The sequence below is a fragment of the Andrena cerasifolii genome, chromosome 2 (assembly GCF_050908995.1).
Source record: "Andrena cerasifolii isolate SP2316 chromosome 2, iyAndCera1_principal, whole genome shotgun sequence".
In the NCBI taxonomy this organism is placed as follows: domain Eukaryota; kingdom Metazoa; phylum Arthropoda; class Insecta; order Hymenoptera; family Andrenidae; genus Andrena; species Andrena cerasifolii.
In genome coordinates, this window is record NC_135119.1 from 3,263,433 (window position 1) to 3,284,909 (window position 21,477).

General features: G+C 36.9%; 1 protein-coding gene and 1 long non-coding RNA gene across 2 annotated transcripts in view; one reads left to right on the plus strand and one right to left on the minus strand.

Moving 5' to 3' along the window:
- Window positions 1-21,477, plus strand: part of LOC143378562 (uncharacterized) — a 397,603-nt gene that overhangs the window by 273,668 nt on the left and 102,458 nt on the right. The gene's annotated exons all lie outside the window — the stretch shown is intronic.
- The window catches only part of LOC143378497 (cholecystokinin receptor type A), a 222,906-nt gene that overhangs the window by 52,810 nt on the left and 148,619 nt on the right, over window positions 1-21,477 (minus strand). Inside the window, exon 4 of the mRNA XM_076830295.1 lies at window positions 1,319-1,516. Coding sequence (XP_076686410.1) covers window positions 1,319-1,516 — 198 coding nt within the window. The remainder of the gene's footprint in view (window positions 1-1,318; window positions 1,517-21,477) is intronic.

Below are 21,477 nucleotides of genomic sequence, written 5' to 3' on the forward strand. Positions count from 1 at the left end.
TAATATTCGTTGGGCAATATAAGCAAAAATGCATGAAACACCATCCTGTGTAAATAACACAGGAAAAATAAAATACAAATACAAATACACATCGTCCCAGAGAGCACGATTTTCGATGCGTTTTTGTTTTGTCAGCGCGCCAAGCGCGGTTCACGTGGTACGGGCCTGAGGTGCTCCAAGTACATAGGCTGCCGCGGGGCCAAGACGCGCGGTGGGAGAAAGGAGGCGTTGCCTCTGAAAATCGGCCGCCGCGTTCACTTAATTCCCAAGCCGAGTTTACACAACGGTTCTCTTAAAAACAGTGGTACCAGCGGCCGTAGCCGTGATGGAAAACACCGGTTCTCGTTAGATCACCGAAGTTAAGCATCATGGGGCGGTGTACTGGTGAAAGATGGGAGACCACCTTTCTCCCGGTGCGCTGCTGCTGCTGGGGCACGAAAGAGAGAGGAGGGATAAAAAAAATTGGACTATACTTCGTTGGGCAATATAAGCAAACATAAGCTTGAAATGCCACCCTGCTTAAAACACAGGAAAACAATAAAAAAAACATAAAAACAGGAAACCGGTATCCAATTATCCATCATACAGGTATCGCGATGCACACATCGCCGTGTGAAACGGGGCTTAAGGGGGGACCCCACCCTGAAGCCACTAACAAAAGACCAAGTTAGGGATTTTTTTGTTTGTATAAATAAAAATATAGGGCTTGGATTTTTTATATTGCTTTAAAGCAATCTTTATTTTCATAGAAATTTTTTTTTATGAAAAATTTTACAAAATGGCGATGAAAATTCAAAGAATTCTGAAACTTTGTGAATATGCAGAGGATTTCCTCCTGATTACAACGCAATTTTTGTTTGCTGCCCAAATTCACTTGAAGGGGGTGAAATTAACCCCTCGAAAATTCGGCTACTTTCCGATTTTTTGTTATAACTCGTGAGCTGTAAGAGATAAAAAAAAGTTTCAAGACAAAAGTTATTTATTTTAATAGATCTAGCATTTGGTAAAATAATTATTTTACTGTTCACGACTTATAACACAAAATCAGAAAATCACCGGATTTTCAGGAGTCAATTACACCCCCTTCGAGTGAATCTGGGCAGGAAACAAAAATTGCGTTGTAATTAGGAGGAAATTCCCTACGTATTCACAAAGTTTCAGAATTTGTTGCATTTTCGGGTTCGGGATGTTCCCTTGTCAGTGAAGAAATGGAAAACAAGTGAAAATCGTTATATAATATATTCCTTTATTTTATTAACTTAATTTTGAATTTAGTAATATGGAGAAATGAATATGGCTAAAAATATTTTATAAATACCTCCTCCTATGCTTTGAAGTCGAGAAAACACGAGGATTGGCGCGTTCCACGTTAGACTGGCTGTCCAGACCACAGCGATCATTTTGTAAGCATGGAATTGAGTCTGCCATCGTCTTGACTTTAGTGGCCTGCAAATAGCGAAGTAGCGCTCCAAAGAAATGGCAACGAGTGTCCAAACGCCCACAGACACGGACACAGCTAGAAAAATAGAGAAAAATAGGACAGTCAATAGAAATTCCAAACAAAAGGCATACATTGTGTTGAAAGATGTGACCTTTTCCTCCCGGAAACCTCTTTTTTCACCGAAAATTTATATGGATCGAAAGCACGTATCAAATAACATGCAAAAATAACAATTTTGAGTTTAGGAATATATTCCTTGATAAGTTATGAGGCGAAAAAGTTGCAAAATTTTGTCATATTTTCTAACCTTTATTGTGACAGTTACAGTGGTTGTCACATATGATTCGTTGTTGGAGGTTGGAGGGGTAGGAGTATGTAGTTTTTTTTTGTATTTCGAAACGGTTACATTGAGGGATTTTGACAGCATAAAATACTTAGGGTGTTTCGAAAATAATTTAAAATACTTTTGTTTACATTACGAACAAAATTGTCTTTTTATGTTACATATTTAAATACTGTACTCTCTTCCCCCTGTACAGTATTTCTGTTGACTTATTCCGAAACAACGCATTCCACTTTCTAATTTGTCCAGGGTATTAGTATTGGTTGGGGCTAGATCAGGGCGGGGGGTGCGCGCCCGCTTGCGGGCGCGTAAAGCAGGGCTGGGCAACCCGCGGCCCATGGGCCGTATGCGGCCCGTTCCCCGACTTGCCTACTCTGCTGGGCCGCAAGAGAACGACCCCCACCATACTCTTTTAACTCCTGCAATGTACGCCCTACCTATATATGACCGCACTCGTAGGAGTAAAAGGAAGGGACATGGAGTGGCGGCTAATCTGCTGATGATGGGGGAACCGGCTGACTGGTAGTGGGGACTGTGCGGCCCGCGGCGGCGAACAAATTGCTCAGCCCTAGCGTAAAGCAGGCCTTCCCAAGTAGGGGAAAACCACTACTGAAACACATGTTTCGGTTCTCCCTACAACGCTACGCCTTCAGCTAAGGTGGGAGGATTCCTACTACCTACTACTCTTTCTCCGAGGAGACAGTAACGCCGCTAGGTAGCATGTTGGGGCGCTTTAGGGTGAAAGTACCAAATGTGTCAAGTTTTTATAGGAAATTTCATAATGACTTAAAAATAGTAGGAAAAATAAAAATTTAAACTAACATTTCAAAATGACGTAAAAAGAATTAAAAATATTTATTACATACAACGATACAATTATTACTGTATCGTTGTATATAATAATTTTTTAAAATTATTTTCACGTCATTTCGAAATGCTAGTTTAAATTTTAATTTTTCCTACTATTTTTAAGTCATTATGAAATTTCTTATCCCCGTAAAAAAACTTCAAAAAAGTAAAAAAATTACGCCAAGTACATGAAATCAAATAAATCACAAAAATAGAAGGTAATATTAATTACAAAATAAAAAAAAATGTGAAATCAAAATGAGCTGCAAGTACATAAAGGTAAGGGTGCTTTCTTTCCCGCAGCGTGATATATATATATCTCACTTCTTTTTACAAAGATAATTTGCATAGGCAATGACTTCAGATAATTTTTAATATTATAACTTACAAATTATCACGGGACAGAATTAAGGATAAATCCCAGTCACAGCATCATTTTACGCTTCGATTATCTATATATACATAAAATCCTCAGTTTAGTTACAAATAAAAAACAGTTTGATGAAATTCAAACTTGTCGCAATTCTAATTTCGGCAACTTACCTTGTATTTGAGACTGCATTTTGGTTGCAATTCAATGGTACAACGATATATATTTGTAAAAACACGTTTATAACTTGGTTATAACTTGACGGTAAGCTGTCATTTGGAGTAGATTGTATAGTGGAGATAGCAATTGACGAACGAAACATGTGTTAATTTCTTTTTGGCTGAAGGTGTGCGTGTAACGCGTATACGTATTATGTTGACGAAATTTTGACTGGAGAAGAAGAATCAGAAGAAAAATCTTACCGATTCCGACGGATTCATGAGACGATATTACGATATCTCTGTCATGCATGGACCGATTTTATTGAGTTTGGTCTTATTCGAAAGCTTATATGCGGTTTACACAAGAAAAATGCCTTTAAATTTAGGAAATATTGCAGGCGTCATGAGATATAAATGAAATAAGTTTCAGGTAAGGTTGGATTTACGATATCTCTGTTATGCGTGGACCGATTTTATTGAAATTGGTCTTATTCGAAAGCTTATATGCGGTTTACATCAGAAAAATGCCTTCAAATTTAGAAAATATTGCAGGCGTGATGAGATATTAATGAAATAAGTTTCAGGTAAGGTTGGATTTACGATATCTCTGTTATGCGTAGACCGATTTTATTGAAATTGGTCTTATTCGAAAGCTTATATGCGGTTTACATGAGAAAAATGCCTTTAAATTTAGAAAATATTGCAGGCGTCATGAGATATTAATGAAATAAGTTTCAGGTTAGGCTGGAATAGCTCTGCGACGAGTAAATGATAGCGGTAGCGACACAGTCGATATACAGGGTGTCTTTCATGTACTTGGCGTCGAGACGCTACCGCGTCTCTAGATAAAAACTTGACACATTTGGTACTTTCACCCTAAAGCGCCCCAACATGCTTCATAACGGCGTTACTGTCTCCTCGGAGAAAGGATAGTAGGAATCGTCCCAGATTAGCTGAAGGCGTAGCGTTGGAGGAAGAACCGAAATATGTGTTTCAGGAGTGGTTTTCCCCTACTTGCGAAGGCCTTGCGTAAAGCATGGTAGCGAACCGATTTAAGTTTGGGCATAACCTAAAATAATTTTTTCCCCAGGAAAAGTAGGAAGAGGGTGCGTTTTTAGTATCTGAGGGTCTGTGATTATACTCACCAATGCGACCGTGCCAGGCCCGTGGTGTACGTTGTATAGTATTGGTTAAAAAAAATATCCATTCAAATTGAAGCATAATAGTTGGTCACATTAGGGGGTTAGAACATACGTCAAAATTTCACAGTCCCTTTTACTTAATAACTTTTTACTGAATAGATTCCTAAACTCAAAATTATTTTTTTTGCATGTTTTTTGATACGTGCTTTCGATCCATATAAATTTTCGTTGGAAAAAAAGTTTTCCCACAGGAAAAGTTTACCCGTTGACAGTGTTAAGTGTCATCATGACGACCTGTGTACGCATATTCTGCAAATGGCCACATAATATTTATTTTATTTCGAGTAGGTAGGTGGTTTTCTAACGTGCCCAAAATAATTTTCAAGGAACAACGATAAATTATGTTTGCTTGGGTTGTCAGTGTATAAGATATGGCCTGTTAGAAAAGTTTTCCAACGTTTTGCAGCATTGCGGCTATGGGCTGCACAGCACGATATCCACGGAACATGTAGAAACTTGATAAGAGAGTTTAAAATAGAAGGTTAGAGGAAATACTTGTAACAATTTTTTGTATTAAAATTCGAAGTTAATTTTTATTAAAAAATGGCGTTCTATATTTTCGTCTTATTTTAATGCCTTAAACGGATTTCCACCTGTAGTGGAACACCCTTTATGATTGTATACACATATATAACTCGTGAGTTATATTAATGAAATAGTGCAATGACACAATAGTGTTTTATATGTGTAAAAATCATTCCAAAATGTAGTAACTTTTTAGTCCACTTAAAATCAAAGATCCAACCTTTTTTAAATAACATATTAATCGCGAATTATTAGTTATACGTAAGTACAAAACACTGTAATGCGTGTTTTGTTGCGACGATATGACGTAATTATAAAATTTCTGCAGAACATACCGAGACGTTGCAATGGCAATGGTTAATTTCTAAATGAAACACGCGTGTGCACATTAATAAATGAACGGAGTGTTTGATATGACATGTAATTATTTAACTGTTAAACACTCTGAACGAAACAATTCCATTTAGTCGGGTGTTTCACAGTAATCAAGTTATAACTATACACGAACGTTGACATTAAAATTTATATGTTAAAATAAATACTTGTTAACTTGTAAATGTTAACTTATTAAAAGTGGGAACTGACTTAAAATCAAAGTTTAAATAACATTGAGAAGGAACATTGGGAAGTTAAACTTATTGCAAATTTAATATCCAAATGTTTCGAGTATCTGAAGGTTATAAATAATAAATTTATAATATCCATAATTAATGTTTATCATAATATATACTATTAATAACAATATAATAATAGTTATTATGTATTAGAAACATTATATTCAAACCGTAAATTTTTCATATACTTAAGTCCATTATTATTAATAAATTTAATTATATAACAAATTTCTGGATATTTTATGTTTTAAATTTATGCTATCCTCCTTCGAAAACGTAACTTTGTGCAAAGTGACGTTTGAAGACTAGGTATACAATTTTTAATCATCGAAGAGTTTCAATTGTTACGTGCTTGCGCCTACGTAAGCATTTGGCATAAAGGTCAATCAATATCATTTGCATGCATATTGAACCCGATGAACACCTAACAGCTTCAAATCTAGTAGAAGTGTACACTCGTATCCCCGAGAGATGAAGCCATGCGAGCCTCGACAATTTTAACTCATCGTCACTCCAGCCACCTCCCTTGAAAATTTTTTCCAGGACTTCTAGAATCGTGTGAAAATGTGCATACCTCACGGCAGAGGAAGAAAAAGAGACCACATATTTTAAGTTAAATGCATGTGGAAACTGAACGTTGCCAAAAGTAATCGCGCGAAAGATCGTAAAATCGTGGGAACGTTTTTGGAAAATTCTGGGAAGGCCATTGGTAGTACATTCCCACCGTAATAATCGCTTATCTTTCATGGATAATTAGCTTACACATGTAATTAATATACTTGACAGAAATGATGTATCTATGCCAAGAATGTTTTATCGATTTACTTTTCAAGGTATATTGTAGGGTATGTACACTCAGCTCAAAGGATTGTGGCCGATGTAGATTCGATTGTGGAACAGCTTACCGCGGTTGGTTTTTTTTCATCGCTAACATTCTACAGTATTTCATGAACATGGTTTAGGGCACTGTAAAGTCACCGATTCCCGTCTAGAACACTTCTATTTCATGAGAAGACATGACTGTGGCGCCATCTGATATGACACGCGTTCACGTAGTCCTGTCAGTGACAGGCTGTCGCACAATTCAATTTACATTGCTTCGGTTATGTTTACTTTCCCGTTGTTCACATAAAATAACGGATAGTAGTTTTTGAAATAAATGCGTATTTCTTTGCTCTGCACATTTCCACTAATAACACAGTATAACAGCCCCACCTGGACTTGTAACATTTAATAGCCGTTTCTTATAGGTTTTCGTGCCCTGGAAACGAATCCGCAACCCGTTTGTCGCCATCACCCTCAGTTTTTGAGAAAATCGATTTTGAAAAAAACTGCAAATTTTCAAATTTGAGCATCTTTTGTGTCGAAACGATAATAGTTATTCGATTATTTGTTGCTTCAAATTAGTCTGTGAACCCTCCCGAATACAACGATATAAGTTATTATTGCATTATGAACATTTAAATATGTTTAAACAACGATCAAAGAAAAAAAGACACCCGAAATGTACCAATTTTTGCAGTTATCTTTTAATTTATTTCCAAAACTAAGGGTCTAGGAGGAAATCTGACCATTCCACGAGATGCAGCAGACATTTTTCTATCGGAAAGCATCAACAGAAGTGGTAAGTCACGTTTTGTTTTCAACACAGAAGCAAAATAATTTGGCAAAACGTGCGGCGCCGACAGTGGTAGTCACGCGCGTTAAGCGGTTGTGTTACACTGACAAGGGAACATCCCGAACCCGGAAATTCAAAAAATTCTGAAACTTTGTGAATATGTAGGGAATTTCCCCCTGATTACAACGCAATTTTTGTTTGCTGCCCAAATTCACTCTAAGGGGGTATAATTGACCTCTGAAAATCCGGTTATTTTCCGATTTTCTGTTATAACTCGTGAACTGTAAAATAATTTTTTTACCAAATAATAGATCTGATTAAAAGAAGTAATTTTTGTCTTGAAACTTTTTTCTATCTCTTACATTTGGCGAGTTATAACACAAAACTGGAAAATAGCCGAATTTTCGGGGGTTAATTTCAGCCCCTTCGAGTGAATTTGGGCAGCAAACAAAAATTGCCTTGTAATCAGGAGGAAATCCCCTACATATTCACAAAGTTTCAGAATTTTCTGAATTTTCGGCTTCGGGATCTTCCCTTGTGAGCGGCAGTGGATCGCGCGCCGCGGTTGACAACCACTGTCGGCTCCGCGCGTTTTGCCAAACTATTTCGCTTCTGTATTGAAAACAAAACGTGACTTAGCATTTCTGTTAATGCTTTCCGAAGGAAAAATGTCTGCTGCATCGCGTGGAATGGTCAGATTTTGTCCAAGACCCTTAGTTTTGGAAACAAATTGAAAGAAATCTGCAAAAATTGGTGCTTTTCGGGTGCCTTTTCCCTTTGATCGTTGTTTAAACTTATTTAAATGTTCATAATGCAATAATAACTTATACTGTTGTATTCGGGAGGGTTCATAGAATAATTTGACGCAACGAACAATCAAATAACTATTACCGTTTCGACACAAAAGATGCTCAAAATTGAAAATTTGCAGTAATTTTTCAAAATCGATTTTCTCAAAAACTGAGGGTGATGGCGACAAACGGGTTGCGGATTCGTTTCCAGGGCACGAAAACCTATAAGAAACGGCTATTGAATGTTACAAGTCTGAAAAAAAGTAAAAATTTGTTGTACTGTGTAATGAGCGTCTTAGATTTTAATCTATGAAGACTGCTACGAATAAGATACCGCAAGACTTTATTCATCTCAACTTCTGGTTTTCTAACCCTTGTCATCTCTACGAAATACATAACATTCGTTTCCATTCTCTTCCTTATTACCCCCCCCCCCCATCCCGCTTTATTTATTCGTGTCTTCCATTATAAATCCGTTGATTTATTTACTTTGGACGTTACAAGTTTATCGTTTATAGCGTCAAAATTATTATGATTTTTCTTGAGGTTCGTTGCAATAAAAGTCATTTGACATTTATTTCTGGTATCATTTACGCTACAGCATCGCGAACCAATCAGATGGCGCAGATTTATATAATTATGACAATCATAGGCAGATGGTGCCACGGTGGTGTTTCAACATGAATTAGAAGTGTTCTAGACAGGAACCTGTGGCTTGGCAGTGCCCTCACCATGTTCATGAAATACTGTAGTGTAGAATGTTAGCGATGAAAACGCTTATAATAAATTAACAAACGACATCCAAGAACCGTTTTTAAAATTTGGGTTTTACGGTGAGCACTGCCATTCGAAACTACATTATCTAAAATCAAGAAACAAAAAAGATTTCGTTAGTATATTAATGTATTCTTTGATTAACGGAGGGAATTTCCGAAATATTAATTTAAAATCAAATGGCGACTATTTAAAGTTGAAGTCCTGACTTTTTTCGCGTGATTTTTGCCTTCACCAGCGAAGCCCCGATGGGCGGTCCGAGAGCCCGAGCATCCATGGTATGAGCTTACACGCACACTACTAGAGTTTTCCCGATCCGTTGCATGCCCGCTGCTTCATTGGTTTTGAGCACCCCCTCCACGCGGCTCGTAGAAAACGCTATGGATGCTCGGGCTCTCGGACCGCCCATCGGGGCTTCGCTGGCCCTCACCATGTTCATGAAATACTGTAGAATGTTAGCGATGAAACATCTGACTGTCAAGCAGCGCATTATACGCGGCCGCTGACTGTTGGTGGCGCGCGAGATGGAGTGTAGTTGCACTTTTAATATCCCATATTTTTAGTTACGCGTATTAAGCAAACATTAATAAGAACAATTCTTATTAAAAGTATTTAAAAAATGTATCTCCTAGCCACTCATTCAAGAATCGCCAAATTTTTAGTAAGAAGGCAGCTAGGGAATACATTTTTTAAATACTTTTAATAAGAATTGTTCTTATTAATGTTTGCTTAATACGCGTAACTAAAAATATAGGATATTAAAAGTGCAACTACACTCCATCTCGCGCGCCTCAGCACTGACGGTGACTGTTGGTGGCGCGCGAGATTTATATATATCATCATACCTTCTACAATTATTTAATAATCAGTATGAAAATTGGTGGAAATCTTCCTTGTATATTAAGGAAAAACTTTGTCTGCAAGTTATATGTACCTCAAAATTGTCTCGATACTTTTTAACGGCGAACGTTGAAAAACATGGGTTATGTCCATTTATACTTTTTAATTAAATATTATTACATTTGTTAACATAAGGATTTTGCGCATACATTTTGCGGCTTCGCTAGAGTTTTCTGAAGTTATGTTTTAAGTTTCAGTACGATCCGTTAATATTTACTGAAGTTATCGCAATTTATGTTTAAAGAAGTAATGTTTAAAGAAAAATTTTTTGTTTATAATTTTTAGCTCGAATAGTAATGATTGGATAAACAAACTGTAAATAGAAAAAAGGTGTGTCGTGACGAGCTTTACATCGCTATATTTTTTAAAATTCAGTTTAACAATATTTAATTTTCCAATCTTTCTTAACGTTTAGATAATAATTTTTCCCATTTTCGAGCGCTAGTCCCCTTATTGCATCCGACCCTTCAATTCTAAGATAACGATACTATACAGAGTCATACTGTACGAAATGATTAAATGAAATTTCAGAAGGCGAGAATGAATGGACATTATTATAATTTCATCTTAACTTTGTACCTGTCATTAAGGTTGTCAAGTCGTCTAACATTCAGATTAATGAAATGAAATTCCCGGGGATGTAATCGTTGCGTTGCCACCAAGCCAATTACGGTTAATCTTAATGTTCTCATTTATATGCGACAGTAAATTCGTTTTTCCGTACCTTCCTCCTCAATCACGTGTACGTGGATAGATTTCCAGGGATCCACAGAATTCGGGAATTCTCCGATACGAAATCACGTCATAAATGTTGAAAAACAGAATATTTTCCGAAACGCGCTGCGTGTAGGTATATAAAATTTCGAGATTTCACGAAATGGTCTGTATATTTAAAAATTGACGAGAATAAAAGATCTGTAAAGCCGCGATGTATAATAGTTTAGTGACATCACAAAATACACACTTCGAAGCAGTAAGCAATTATAAATTTGATACATTGCTGGGTAGGTACTTACAAATTACAATAAGGGGCGTGCGGAGGTAGGGGGAACACGTCGCGCTTTGCGCAGGCGTAGTATTAGCTTCCTACACACTGTTTTTTTAAGAACTCAACTTTCGTTCCGATACGCCCCGTAACAGTTTTATAGTTCAGTTAATTTTGAAATATTCTCCTTTGAAATTGATATTCTACACATGTACCTACGCGGAATTCTATTATAGTTTCGTCCACACGTTACACTTCACACGTGGATTGGTACCAACTCGAGAACGTATTGCAAATCTGAAGTCCAATATGAAGCATAAATCTCGAGTGAGTGAAATATTCATGATAAAACCGACGTTCCTCACCAGACCATGAATTTTTCTTCGAATTCGCAAATATGATTGGCATATCTGCACTCATGCAACGATCCCACTTTATAGGTTAGCTTTAACGGTAAGCCGGTAGCAGATCGACTCAGAGAGCCGGTTAAATATTCAGATACCATGCACTTCTATGGACCATTGGTTTGTTGTAATTTGATTCACGATAAACAAATTTAATTTTTATGTGTTATATAAACACATAACAAATTCATTTAGTGTGCAGAATTTATTATCGTATCGGTTTCAAATAAAACAAAAACTAATTTTATTGTGGCGACTTCTCCACCATGTCTCACAAAAAAATACCAGGAACTTAATAATTCCGATTTTAATCGTCTTCTACTATAGTGTGTAGAAGGTTTCACTAAATACCTAAAAAATGTTTTGTTATGACATAAATACGGGTTGTGGGGTAACGAAAGCATTTTGAATTAAATTCAATTAACTCATATTTACCTAATATTTTGCAACCTCGATATAATATTGTAGAGTAACGAAAGCATTTTGAATTAAATTCAATTAACTCATATTTACCTAATATTTTGTAACTTCGATATAATATTTCAACAATAAGATTTTCAGTAAATATTTATCTGTTTCATGAACACTATAAATATAGTCTGATGGTAGTACAAGTTTCTCTATTTTCAGACATTCGCCCCCTTTTTGCATTCTTTGAAAATTAGTTGCTTAAACATATAATGAAATGTAAAATAATTTAAAAGAAAATAATCTATAGGAGTTGATTGAGAAAATTTCGTCGATTTATTTATTTTTTAATTTCTGGCAGAAGAAAAATACTTGAAATACAGTTACCATATTTTTATAGCGTTTGTTAAACAGGATTGTTTCTCCACATTTTCCACATGTTTCATGGTTTGAATGTCAATTTACATGTTCAAAAGCTGGTGCAATTTATATCAAAGGAATGTTTTACCTGCATACGAAAGCTTTATGTGTATCGAGCTCGTTTCAAGCCAGCCAACTTTCATTAAAATTTACACTTTTGAGAAAGCTCGTTCCCTTGTTTCGCGAATAATAATTTTAGAACGATATTCAGTAACCTTACTTCGTTTGCAGTTCCGAGAATATACATTATTTGTTGCTTTTCATCCAGATGAAGGCAAGTTGCTTAGAGAAATTGCTGATCGACTTAATTTATGTCAAACTAATAGAAATTGTTATGAACTACAACTACACCGATGACTTCAAATTAGCTGCTAAAAAAAATAGCCTCAGGTTTTCGATGCTCATGACAAGTGATTGAATGCTCCATATTAAGTGTTGAATTGATAGTAAGAAACTGCACAGTATCTTTAACCAGGAAACTAGAATGCCAAAATCATTTTTCTCTATGACAGATTACGCCACTAGAATTATTAATTAATTAACAAAAGCTGAATGAATTTTTACACACAGTATCATTCCTTATTTCGTATTTTATTTACTTCGTCAGGTGACAATTGGAAAAATGTTTCAAATATAAAGCTGTGTCAAAACTTTCTAAATTTTGCTAACTATGCACGTATAATCGTAGTTTAGGGTCATTCGGGTGAATGTGCCACAGTTAACTTTAAAGCGCAATACCTCGCAAGTATAAGTAGATAGAGGGAAAAAGATAAAACCATACGAAAGTGTAAATAATTCTGTGTATTGACTACTAAGTAGAGATATGTAACTTTTATAGTTCAATGAGAAACGTGCAAATACAAAAGTCCTCATAAGTGGCATATTACCCGAGTGGTGGGTAAATATGCCACAAGGTCTGAGATAATATGCCACAATTGCTATGAAGTGAGTAGTATAGTAAAGAAGAAGTTCTAACCCAAAATCGAGTTTTGTGTTCGATACACGTTCAGAGTGGTACGATAGACGTTCAATACACGTTCAAAGTGGTACGATATACATTCAACACACGTTCAGAGTGGTACGATAGACGTTCAATACACGTTCAAAGTGGTACGATAGACGTTCAATACACGTTCAGAGTGGTACGATAGACGTTCAATACACCATACTACTTTTGACTGGCGCCATAGGTGTATTGAACGTCTATCATTCCACTATCGTACGATAGACGTTCAATACGTGTTCAAAGCCTTACGATAAACGTTCAATAGACGTTCAAAGTGGTACGATAGATGTTTAATACATGTTCAGAGTAGTACTAGCGCCATATGTGTATTGAACGTCTATCGTTCCACTTTAAACGTGTATTGAACGTCGATTGTACGACTCCGAACGTGTATTGAACGTCTATCATACCTCTATCGTACGATAGACGTTCAATACATGTTCAGAGCCTTACGATAAACGTCCAATACACGTTCAAAGTGGTACGATAGATGTTTAATACATGTTCAGAGTAGTACTAGCGCCATATGTGTATTGGACGTCTATCATACCACTTGAAACGTGTATTGAACGTCTATCGTACGACTCTGAACGTGTATTGAACTTCTATCGTACGAATCTGAACGTGTATTGAACGCAAAACTTAAATTTGGGTTAGAACTCTATTTACTATACTACTGAAGTGCGAACTAATCACTCAAATGATGGAGAATCAACCATATTTTAAACTATTTAAGCTATTAGTAACTAGTAACAAATATTTGAACTCAATGAAACGTAAAATATATTTGAAGAAATAGCTGTTTCTCACAAACTCAACAGTCTCCAATCTCTACGCAGTCTTCATGCACCCACCTTTTGTAGCAAGTAGTTTTTACCCAGCACACTTAGGTCCTTTTTTATCGTAATAATGTAGTTCACATATTACACAGTAGTTGTAATTTTCTGCATCAATCGCATCGTCATAAATATATCTACATTCTCAAAATTTGTTCTATATTGTAGTACGAGCCAACTTTTATAACATACCAGGATTTACTGAAAATAGGAGAAGGTAAAAGCCAAAATCTATTGTTGTCTTAGCAGTTCAACTAAATTGAACGGAATTAGTGCAAATGTATCGCCATCAGTGCATTATTTTAAAAAATATTGAGAAGTGGCATATTACTTACGGTGGCATATTACCCCGAGTGACCCTACCAAGAATTGTATTCATATTAGCTTTCACTGAAGTTATTATAATGAATTACGGCAAGAGTGAAATGCGATAGCTAATGTTGAGTAACTTCCATAGAAGTTTAATAAATCTTGAATTTCCTCGAGACCTGATATTATGGCATCAATCGCTCTATCACGCACACAGATACGCGTACTTTATTCCTATGACGTGAGAATCGACCCATTTTTGAATTCATGATACTGTTTCAGGAAAACATTGCGAATAATGGGATTCATATTCATGATTGAACTGAACGTATCTCGTGCTACATATTATTAAATTGATGTTGAAAAACCTGAATATTGTTTGATTTAGGTTTCTAAATTTATGTATGCATTAAGTTAATTAAGTCATCCCATGAGTAATGCAGTTTTTCTCAGAGCTTAGTTTAAAACAGAGGTGCGCAGGGAGCCGTTTTTAGCGCCTAGCTGCGAGCAACCCGCCTGTCCCGTTGCTAAGGTAGAATCCGTGAGGCGAACTGCAGTAGTGTGCGTGCATTTGGTATAGCTTGAACCCAGCTATATACACTACTGCAGTTATCCTCACCGATTCTAACCTTAGCAACGGGACAGGCGGGTTGCTCCCAGCTATGTGCTAAAACGGCTCCCTGTGCACCCCTGGTTTACAACAACGGAACTCGTCGCGAATGTCACTTATGTATTTAATATTTCCAAGATATTTATAAATCTGTGTGACATTTTTTCAGGATCGGTAACCTAACTACCGACTTGTCTGTGTTTGCTCACGTCATGACATACATATACTGAAATACTCTATTCAAATATTGGTAACTTCGTGAGCGGTAGCACGACGGTTTGTTTCCATGACAAGAACTGTGTCCTAGCTCAAACCAATTGTTGGTTAATATTTTACACAGGGACCTGGAACGGAACAGAAACGAAACGATAAACGAAAAGAACGAAATATTTTTCTGGAACACAAACAGAAACGAAACGAAATTCTTAACCCTGTTGCAGGAGTGAAAACGATATAACCGAAATAAAAATTCCGACTAATAACGTTCTGTACACTGCAGGTTAAAAAATTTTAATTGAGCGCGCCCCTTATTTTCATCATGTTTCGTGTCGGTAAAAAAGTCGCCGGTAAAAAAAGGAGTCTGAACCCTGATAGGGCTGGCTGCGGTGCTGGGAGAGGCATTGGGAGTCTTGTCCTCGTGGACACGGCTTGCAACCGAAAGCATCAAAAGTCTAAATTTTTTTTCATAAGACAATATATAATATTCTATAATACATAACTATAATGTATAATATTTTATAAGTACCAAAGGCAATCAAAATGTTAAAATAAGTTTATACGAGTTTTTTATAAATTAAATAACCGGTTGGGAACAAAATTTGTTTTTCGTTCTGATGGAAACGAAATATTTTTCAGCAGGAACGATGTTAACTGAAACGAAATTATTATTATCGGAGCTGAACCGAAACGAAACGAAAAAACAGTTCGTTTCAGGTTCCTGATTTTACACAACTTTTTCGCCAGAATAAAGTGTACTCGTAACTTAAGTTTAACTAAAGTTGTTTGCGAATAAAAAACGGTATAATAACTATCTCGAAAATTAAAGGCGCATAGGAAAAAGTTATTCAAAATCATGCCCCCGATAACGTATTTCAAGGTCACCGAAATCGGTGAGGATTAGGTACCCTTTTGTACACAATTGAAAAAAAAACACTATATGTAGAACTGAAGACAACTCCTTGTAGAAAACACTGAAAGTGCCAAAAATTAATAATTTTCATGCGTAAGTATACAATATCCCAAATTCATCACAATTTTTTTACTTTTTTGCATTAATATCGTCCATATTCATAAAAAAAACAGATCTGTATTTGTAGAAAACCCTATATGTGCCACCTCTTAATTGCAGGGAAAACTGAACGTACCATTCATTTAAATTTCCACGCACTGTAAGTGACAATCTTGTTTGTCCCTAGCTAATTGGCTATTATATTCTATTCTACAGAACTGACGTTGGGCGTACCAGCGGTACCATCTTTTAGCACTATTGGTAACTTATTTACAAAGGGAAATTGTATTCAAATTCAGTACAGTAAAATTGCAATATTATTTGTCATGTGGAACATTTTTCGATGAATTTTTTTTTTAATTCTGACTCTTACAGTGATTTTTACAAGGACTCTCCAGTTACCCTTATGCGGGTATATCTCTTTCGTTGTAGACACATTAGCTTACTTCCCTATGTATTTGAAAAAATTCGAGATTTTCATAACAAAATTAAGAAGTCACCGGATTTTGTTATGAAAATCTCGAATTTTTACGGACCATATCAGAGGTTTGCGCCGAAATGACACATGTTCTCCACATCCTGTAATTTTTTCCAAGTCGATTCGAACCTCAATTCGCTCGCAATCAGGAAAAAATGAAGAGAAAAAAATATTCGAAAAAAAACGCATTTAAAGTTTCTGGGCAAAGGCGACGCTATAGGTTTCCGCTTGACGTTTTCAGCTGCCAAATCTACAATTTTGCAAATTTTACTATAAACCAAGCGGCATTTTATTGAGAAAAGATAGTACTTTCGGAAAATGCAATAAAGAATCGATTTTTCGACTGCCTAGTCCCCTTAACGCGAGGCAAATGTATTTCTTTTGGTCGGTCAAGAAAAAAGAGATGCAGAGGGGGAGAGGGACAGAGAGAATCAACATACTGAACTGGGTTGATATGTATAGTCCGGATTTGGAAGCTACTACTGAAACTGCAACCGCGGAAGTGAATCGTGTGGGAATCCGCGTACTACCATTTTGGTCGGGATACCCTGCTTTGTGGTTCTGCCAGATACCATCTCTGCATCATGGCGGATTCCATAAAATTTTTCCACATTATATATGGTAACTGGATAACAAATACGCTCCCCCCAGATAGAAGATACGTTGGACCCTCTACAGTCTACACGTTGGAAGATGCGCACCTAAATTGTCTTTCATATGCTAGCTAAGAAACGGTATCATAACTGTCGACGTGTAAGTTACTATAAGAAGCCGTGATTTAAGAATTTTATTTAAGAGCATTATTTCCTTTGTGCAAAACTTATTCTAAAATTTGTGGGTACATATTCTTCCTTATCCTTTTTCCTCAACAAATTCAAGCTTTTAGCCTGTTTTGCTGACTAAAATGCTTCACAAGTGAACACAATAAAGTTTTTAGAATGAGGTCTGCAAAAATAGGTCGTTCTCGTTTAAATAAAATATAAATAACATTGTTACTACGTGAAAATAATATCTCGCATATTGGGTTGGGGTTATGTTTCAATAAAATTTAAATTTAAATCAAACACAACGGTTGAAAGATTGAGCGAATTTATTCCACATCCAAACCTCCGTACAAATTTTCAATACAGAAAGGAGAGATTCTGCACGGAATAGTAAGGGAACAGATTTTCAGTAACTATGAAAGTGACCTACATAAAAAATCTGACGGAATTGAAGTTATTACTGTCCTTATACTTTTCAATACTTAAAAACGGAGAAGTCGAAATCTCCTAACGAAAAATACTACTTCAACCACTTTCATAATCTGAGGTAGAATTAAGTAATCCTGTATTTTAACCCTTCGTTGACACTTTGGGTGTGAGCCACCCATAAGCTGATTGTCACGCTCTGTACCATCTACATGCAAAATGAATACCTTTTCTCCAAAGCTGACTTACAAACTATTTTTTCTCTCAAAATATTATATCCGAGCAACAACTCTGTAGATTGTTTGCTTCTAATATTGAAATTTGTTAAAGTTACAACTATTTAAAGATTTTCTTCGTTTTTTCTCGACATGTGGTAATCTAGAATTTTTTCACAAAAACTGTGATTAAATTTCAATAAAAAAAAGTATTGGAATATATTCTAGAGATCTTGAAGCTGATCCATGATTTTTGTTATGACGATTGGATATTTTAGATGATAATGGCAGTTGTTCAAAAATTGCTCTGGGTGTGAGCCACCCAGGTATGTCAAAGTTGATCGAAAAAGGAGGTGTGTCAACGAAGGGATAAACCAATAAAACTGTTTGGTGTGTTACAGGGCTTTAATAGCTTCTTTGAATTTTACCAAACATTATTTAAAAAAAGATCATCATCCAACAGTAGGCCCTTGTATTTTAAAGTCCTCGTATTCCGACTACTAATTTAATAGTTACAAAACTATTAAATTAAACGTAACGGCCATGTGAACTAATTAAAACAAAATGATAGTTTTAAACTGTGAGTGACAGCTGTGAATAGGGAATTATAACAGTGTTTCCTTGTCTGCATTTTACCAAATATTATTATTTACAGAGGACCATAATTTAACAGTATAATAGGCCTCGTATTTTGTAAACTTGGTACTAGACATGGGCATTATTTGAATAAAAATTGAAATAACTTTTGAAATAAAGAGATTTCATCTTTTTCCTTAGTCGACTAAAAGTCGACTAAGTTAGCTTTATTCAAGGCGCCAGAGATGAAGCTGGTTATTCAAGGGGAATTCCTCCGACGACAAATGATACTTCGTTTATTCAAAGGTCTTTCCTCTTGGGTTGTGAATAATGTTTCAGCTATGATTCTATTCTTATACTAGAAGGTCGAATAACAGGCGAAAGTCTTTTGCGGCCGGACCCGCCGGTCGCCTAACGGTCAGATTCTACAGAATCTGAAATTGTTTACTTTTCATCGTATCAATATGAAAGTGACACCAATGGATTCCTGGCGTTCTCCCGATTAATGGGACAAAAAATAATTTAAATCGGAGTATTTTTAACGAAACGGGCTTTGTATTCTACAAATAAATTTCTTACGTAGTATCTTTAATTATGGTCCGAATTAGATCATTTTTGGGGCCATTTTCCCTTGGCAAGACATGAGGAATCGATTGGTAATACTTTCATCAACACTTATCAAAAACAGGAAGATTTTATGTGGCACGTCGGTTTTATTGCTCGCGGCTGTCAACGGGCGGTTTACTACCTAGGGCCCGAAGCTCCTCGCTCGCAGCGAGAAAGCAAAACAGTGGGGTGGGTAGGTTTCTCCCGATAATCCGAGCCCAAGGGCTTCTCAACAATCGAAAGATCCCTACTAATATATAAAAGTGAAACATTGTCTGTTTGTTTGTCCTTCTTTCACGCCCAAGCGGCTGAACGGATTTCAATGAAATTTGGAATATACATTACATACGTCCTAGATTAGATTATAGGCTATTTATTTTTTTAGGCCCTTTTATTTTGGAAACATCATAAATAATTCCCGGGTGAGACCGGGTAACGGGCTAGCTAGTTCAACATATATATTCTTTCTGATGCTCTCGCCTACAATTATTATGGTGGGTTAATCAACAAAAAGGTACGGCAGTTTGCCTATGAATATTCAATGTTGGACCTACAATTACTATCGTTGGTGAATTAACAAAAAATTTACAACAATGAATAAATGTCGTCTTACAAACGTCAGAAAATTAGCTACATCCAGAAACCTGTTATTATATTCCAAGTTGTGATTTTTCTTTTCTTATTCATAACTACGTAATGAGGACCTCTGTCTTAAGACAAATGTGAAATTTTTAAAGAAGAAGTCTAAAGGTCGAATGTTTTTATAAACAATTAGTGCTAGATATGTAACTAGATGTTACAAGTGCTTTCGAGGAAGTGTGTTGGGTAGTTGCGAATAACGGCTGATTTTTTTGTTAATTCACCAACGATAGTAATTGTAGGCCCAAGATTGAATATTCGTTCGGAAACTGTCGTTTTCTGATAATTAACCCACCACAATAATTGTAGACGAAAGCATCAGAAAGAATATATGTGTACAATCTTTCGATTGTTGAGAAGCCTCTGGGGTCGGATTTTTGGGAAAAACATGCCCACCCCACTGTTTTGCTTTCTGGCTGCGAGCGAGGATCTTCGGGCCCTAGGTAGTAGACCGCCCGTTGACAGCCGCGAGCAATAAAACCGACAGGCCACATAAAATCTTCCTGTTTTTGATAAGTGTTGATGAAAGTATTACCAATCGATTCCTCATGTCTTGCCGAGGGAAAATGGCCCCAAAAATGATATAATTCGGACCATAATTAAAGATATTACGTGAGAAATTTATTTCCAGAATTCAAGCCCCGTTTCGTTAAAAATAGTCCGATTTAAATTATTTTCTGTCCAATTAATCGGGAAAACGCTAGGAATCCATTGGTGTCACTTTCATATTGATACGATGAAAAATAAACAAATTCAGATTCTGTAGAATCCGACCGGTAGGCGATCGCGCGCGGTTCGGGCTTCTCCGATTATTCGACCTTCTAAAGTCGTTTTCAGATATATTGGCCGATGAGTTTCGTGAGGGGTATTCTCCCACCACACCGTTTGCCTGCCACGGTGCACCTCTTCTCTACGTTCTCACTCTCTCTCTCTCTCGGGCTAGGTTTGCTCGTCGCGCGGTGGGAATTCTGTGCCCGTGAGGTACGTACACGCAGCGAAGCATCCCCACCACTTTCTCGGTTCTTTCATGCTCTCGTTCCATCACGCTCTCGCCTTCGCAGAACAAGAGAGAGTAGGAAGTGGTGGGGATAGCGCCAAGCTCCTGACGTGTAGGCCAAACCGAGTTCTTAGCGTAGAAATACATACATCAGAATAGGTGTGCGTTAGCTCCGAAAAGATTCAGGAGCTTTATTGGTCAGAACATTGATTATTTCTCGATTGCTTCATCTCGTATTGGTTTACGCATAGTTTCGTAACGCACACAACTACTACGCTAAGAATAAACAACAGCCACAACAGCTTCGTTCAGGCGGAGCCGAACAGCGTTCCTGTTACCCCACCATACCCTTCGGGTGCCGAGCAACTTCAACTGCCCATCCACAATCGTCAGGTGGTGGTGGTTGATTTCTCCTCGCGCGTAAGACGTGGTGGCGCATCGATGTAAGTTTGCAGATTTCAACCAGAAACTTGCGGATGCCCGTCAATCCCGACTCTGTTTGGCAGCGCCAGCGCCGCCGCATATTAGAATACTTCTGGTTCTAAAACATAATTTTTTGCTAGGAAGAAGGTGCTTTCGAGAGCACCTATTGGATGTGTGGGGGCTTCCGTCAACACCCCGACTCACATCGGTTCGCCACCTTGCTTTACGCGCGCTAATCTAGCCCTAACCAATACTAATACCCGAGACAAGTTGAAAAGTGGAATGCGTTGTATCGGAATAAGTCAACCGAAGTGTTTCGCAAATATCTCGGAAACGAAGGTCGAGCAGCGGTAACATGTATAGGAAAAAGTTAGGTTAGGTTAGGTTTATGTTTCCTTTGATACAGTTACAAACACACTATACCAAAGCGGCATTTCAAGACATATCTTATATAGCCCAACGAACTATAGTCCCTTTAGGAAAAAGTTGCCCTGATGCATTGTAGGCCCGCCCGCGTGTCAAGCTCGAGCTCGAGCTGAAAGACGGAGCGAGTCAAAGT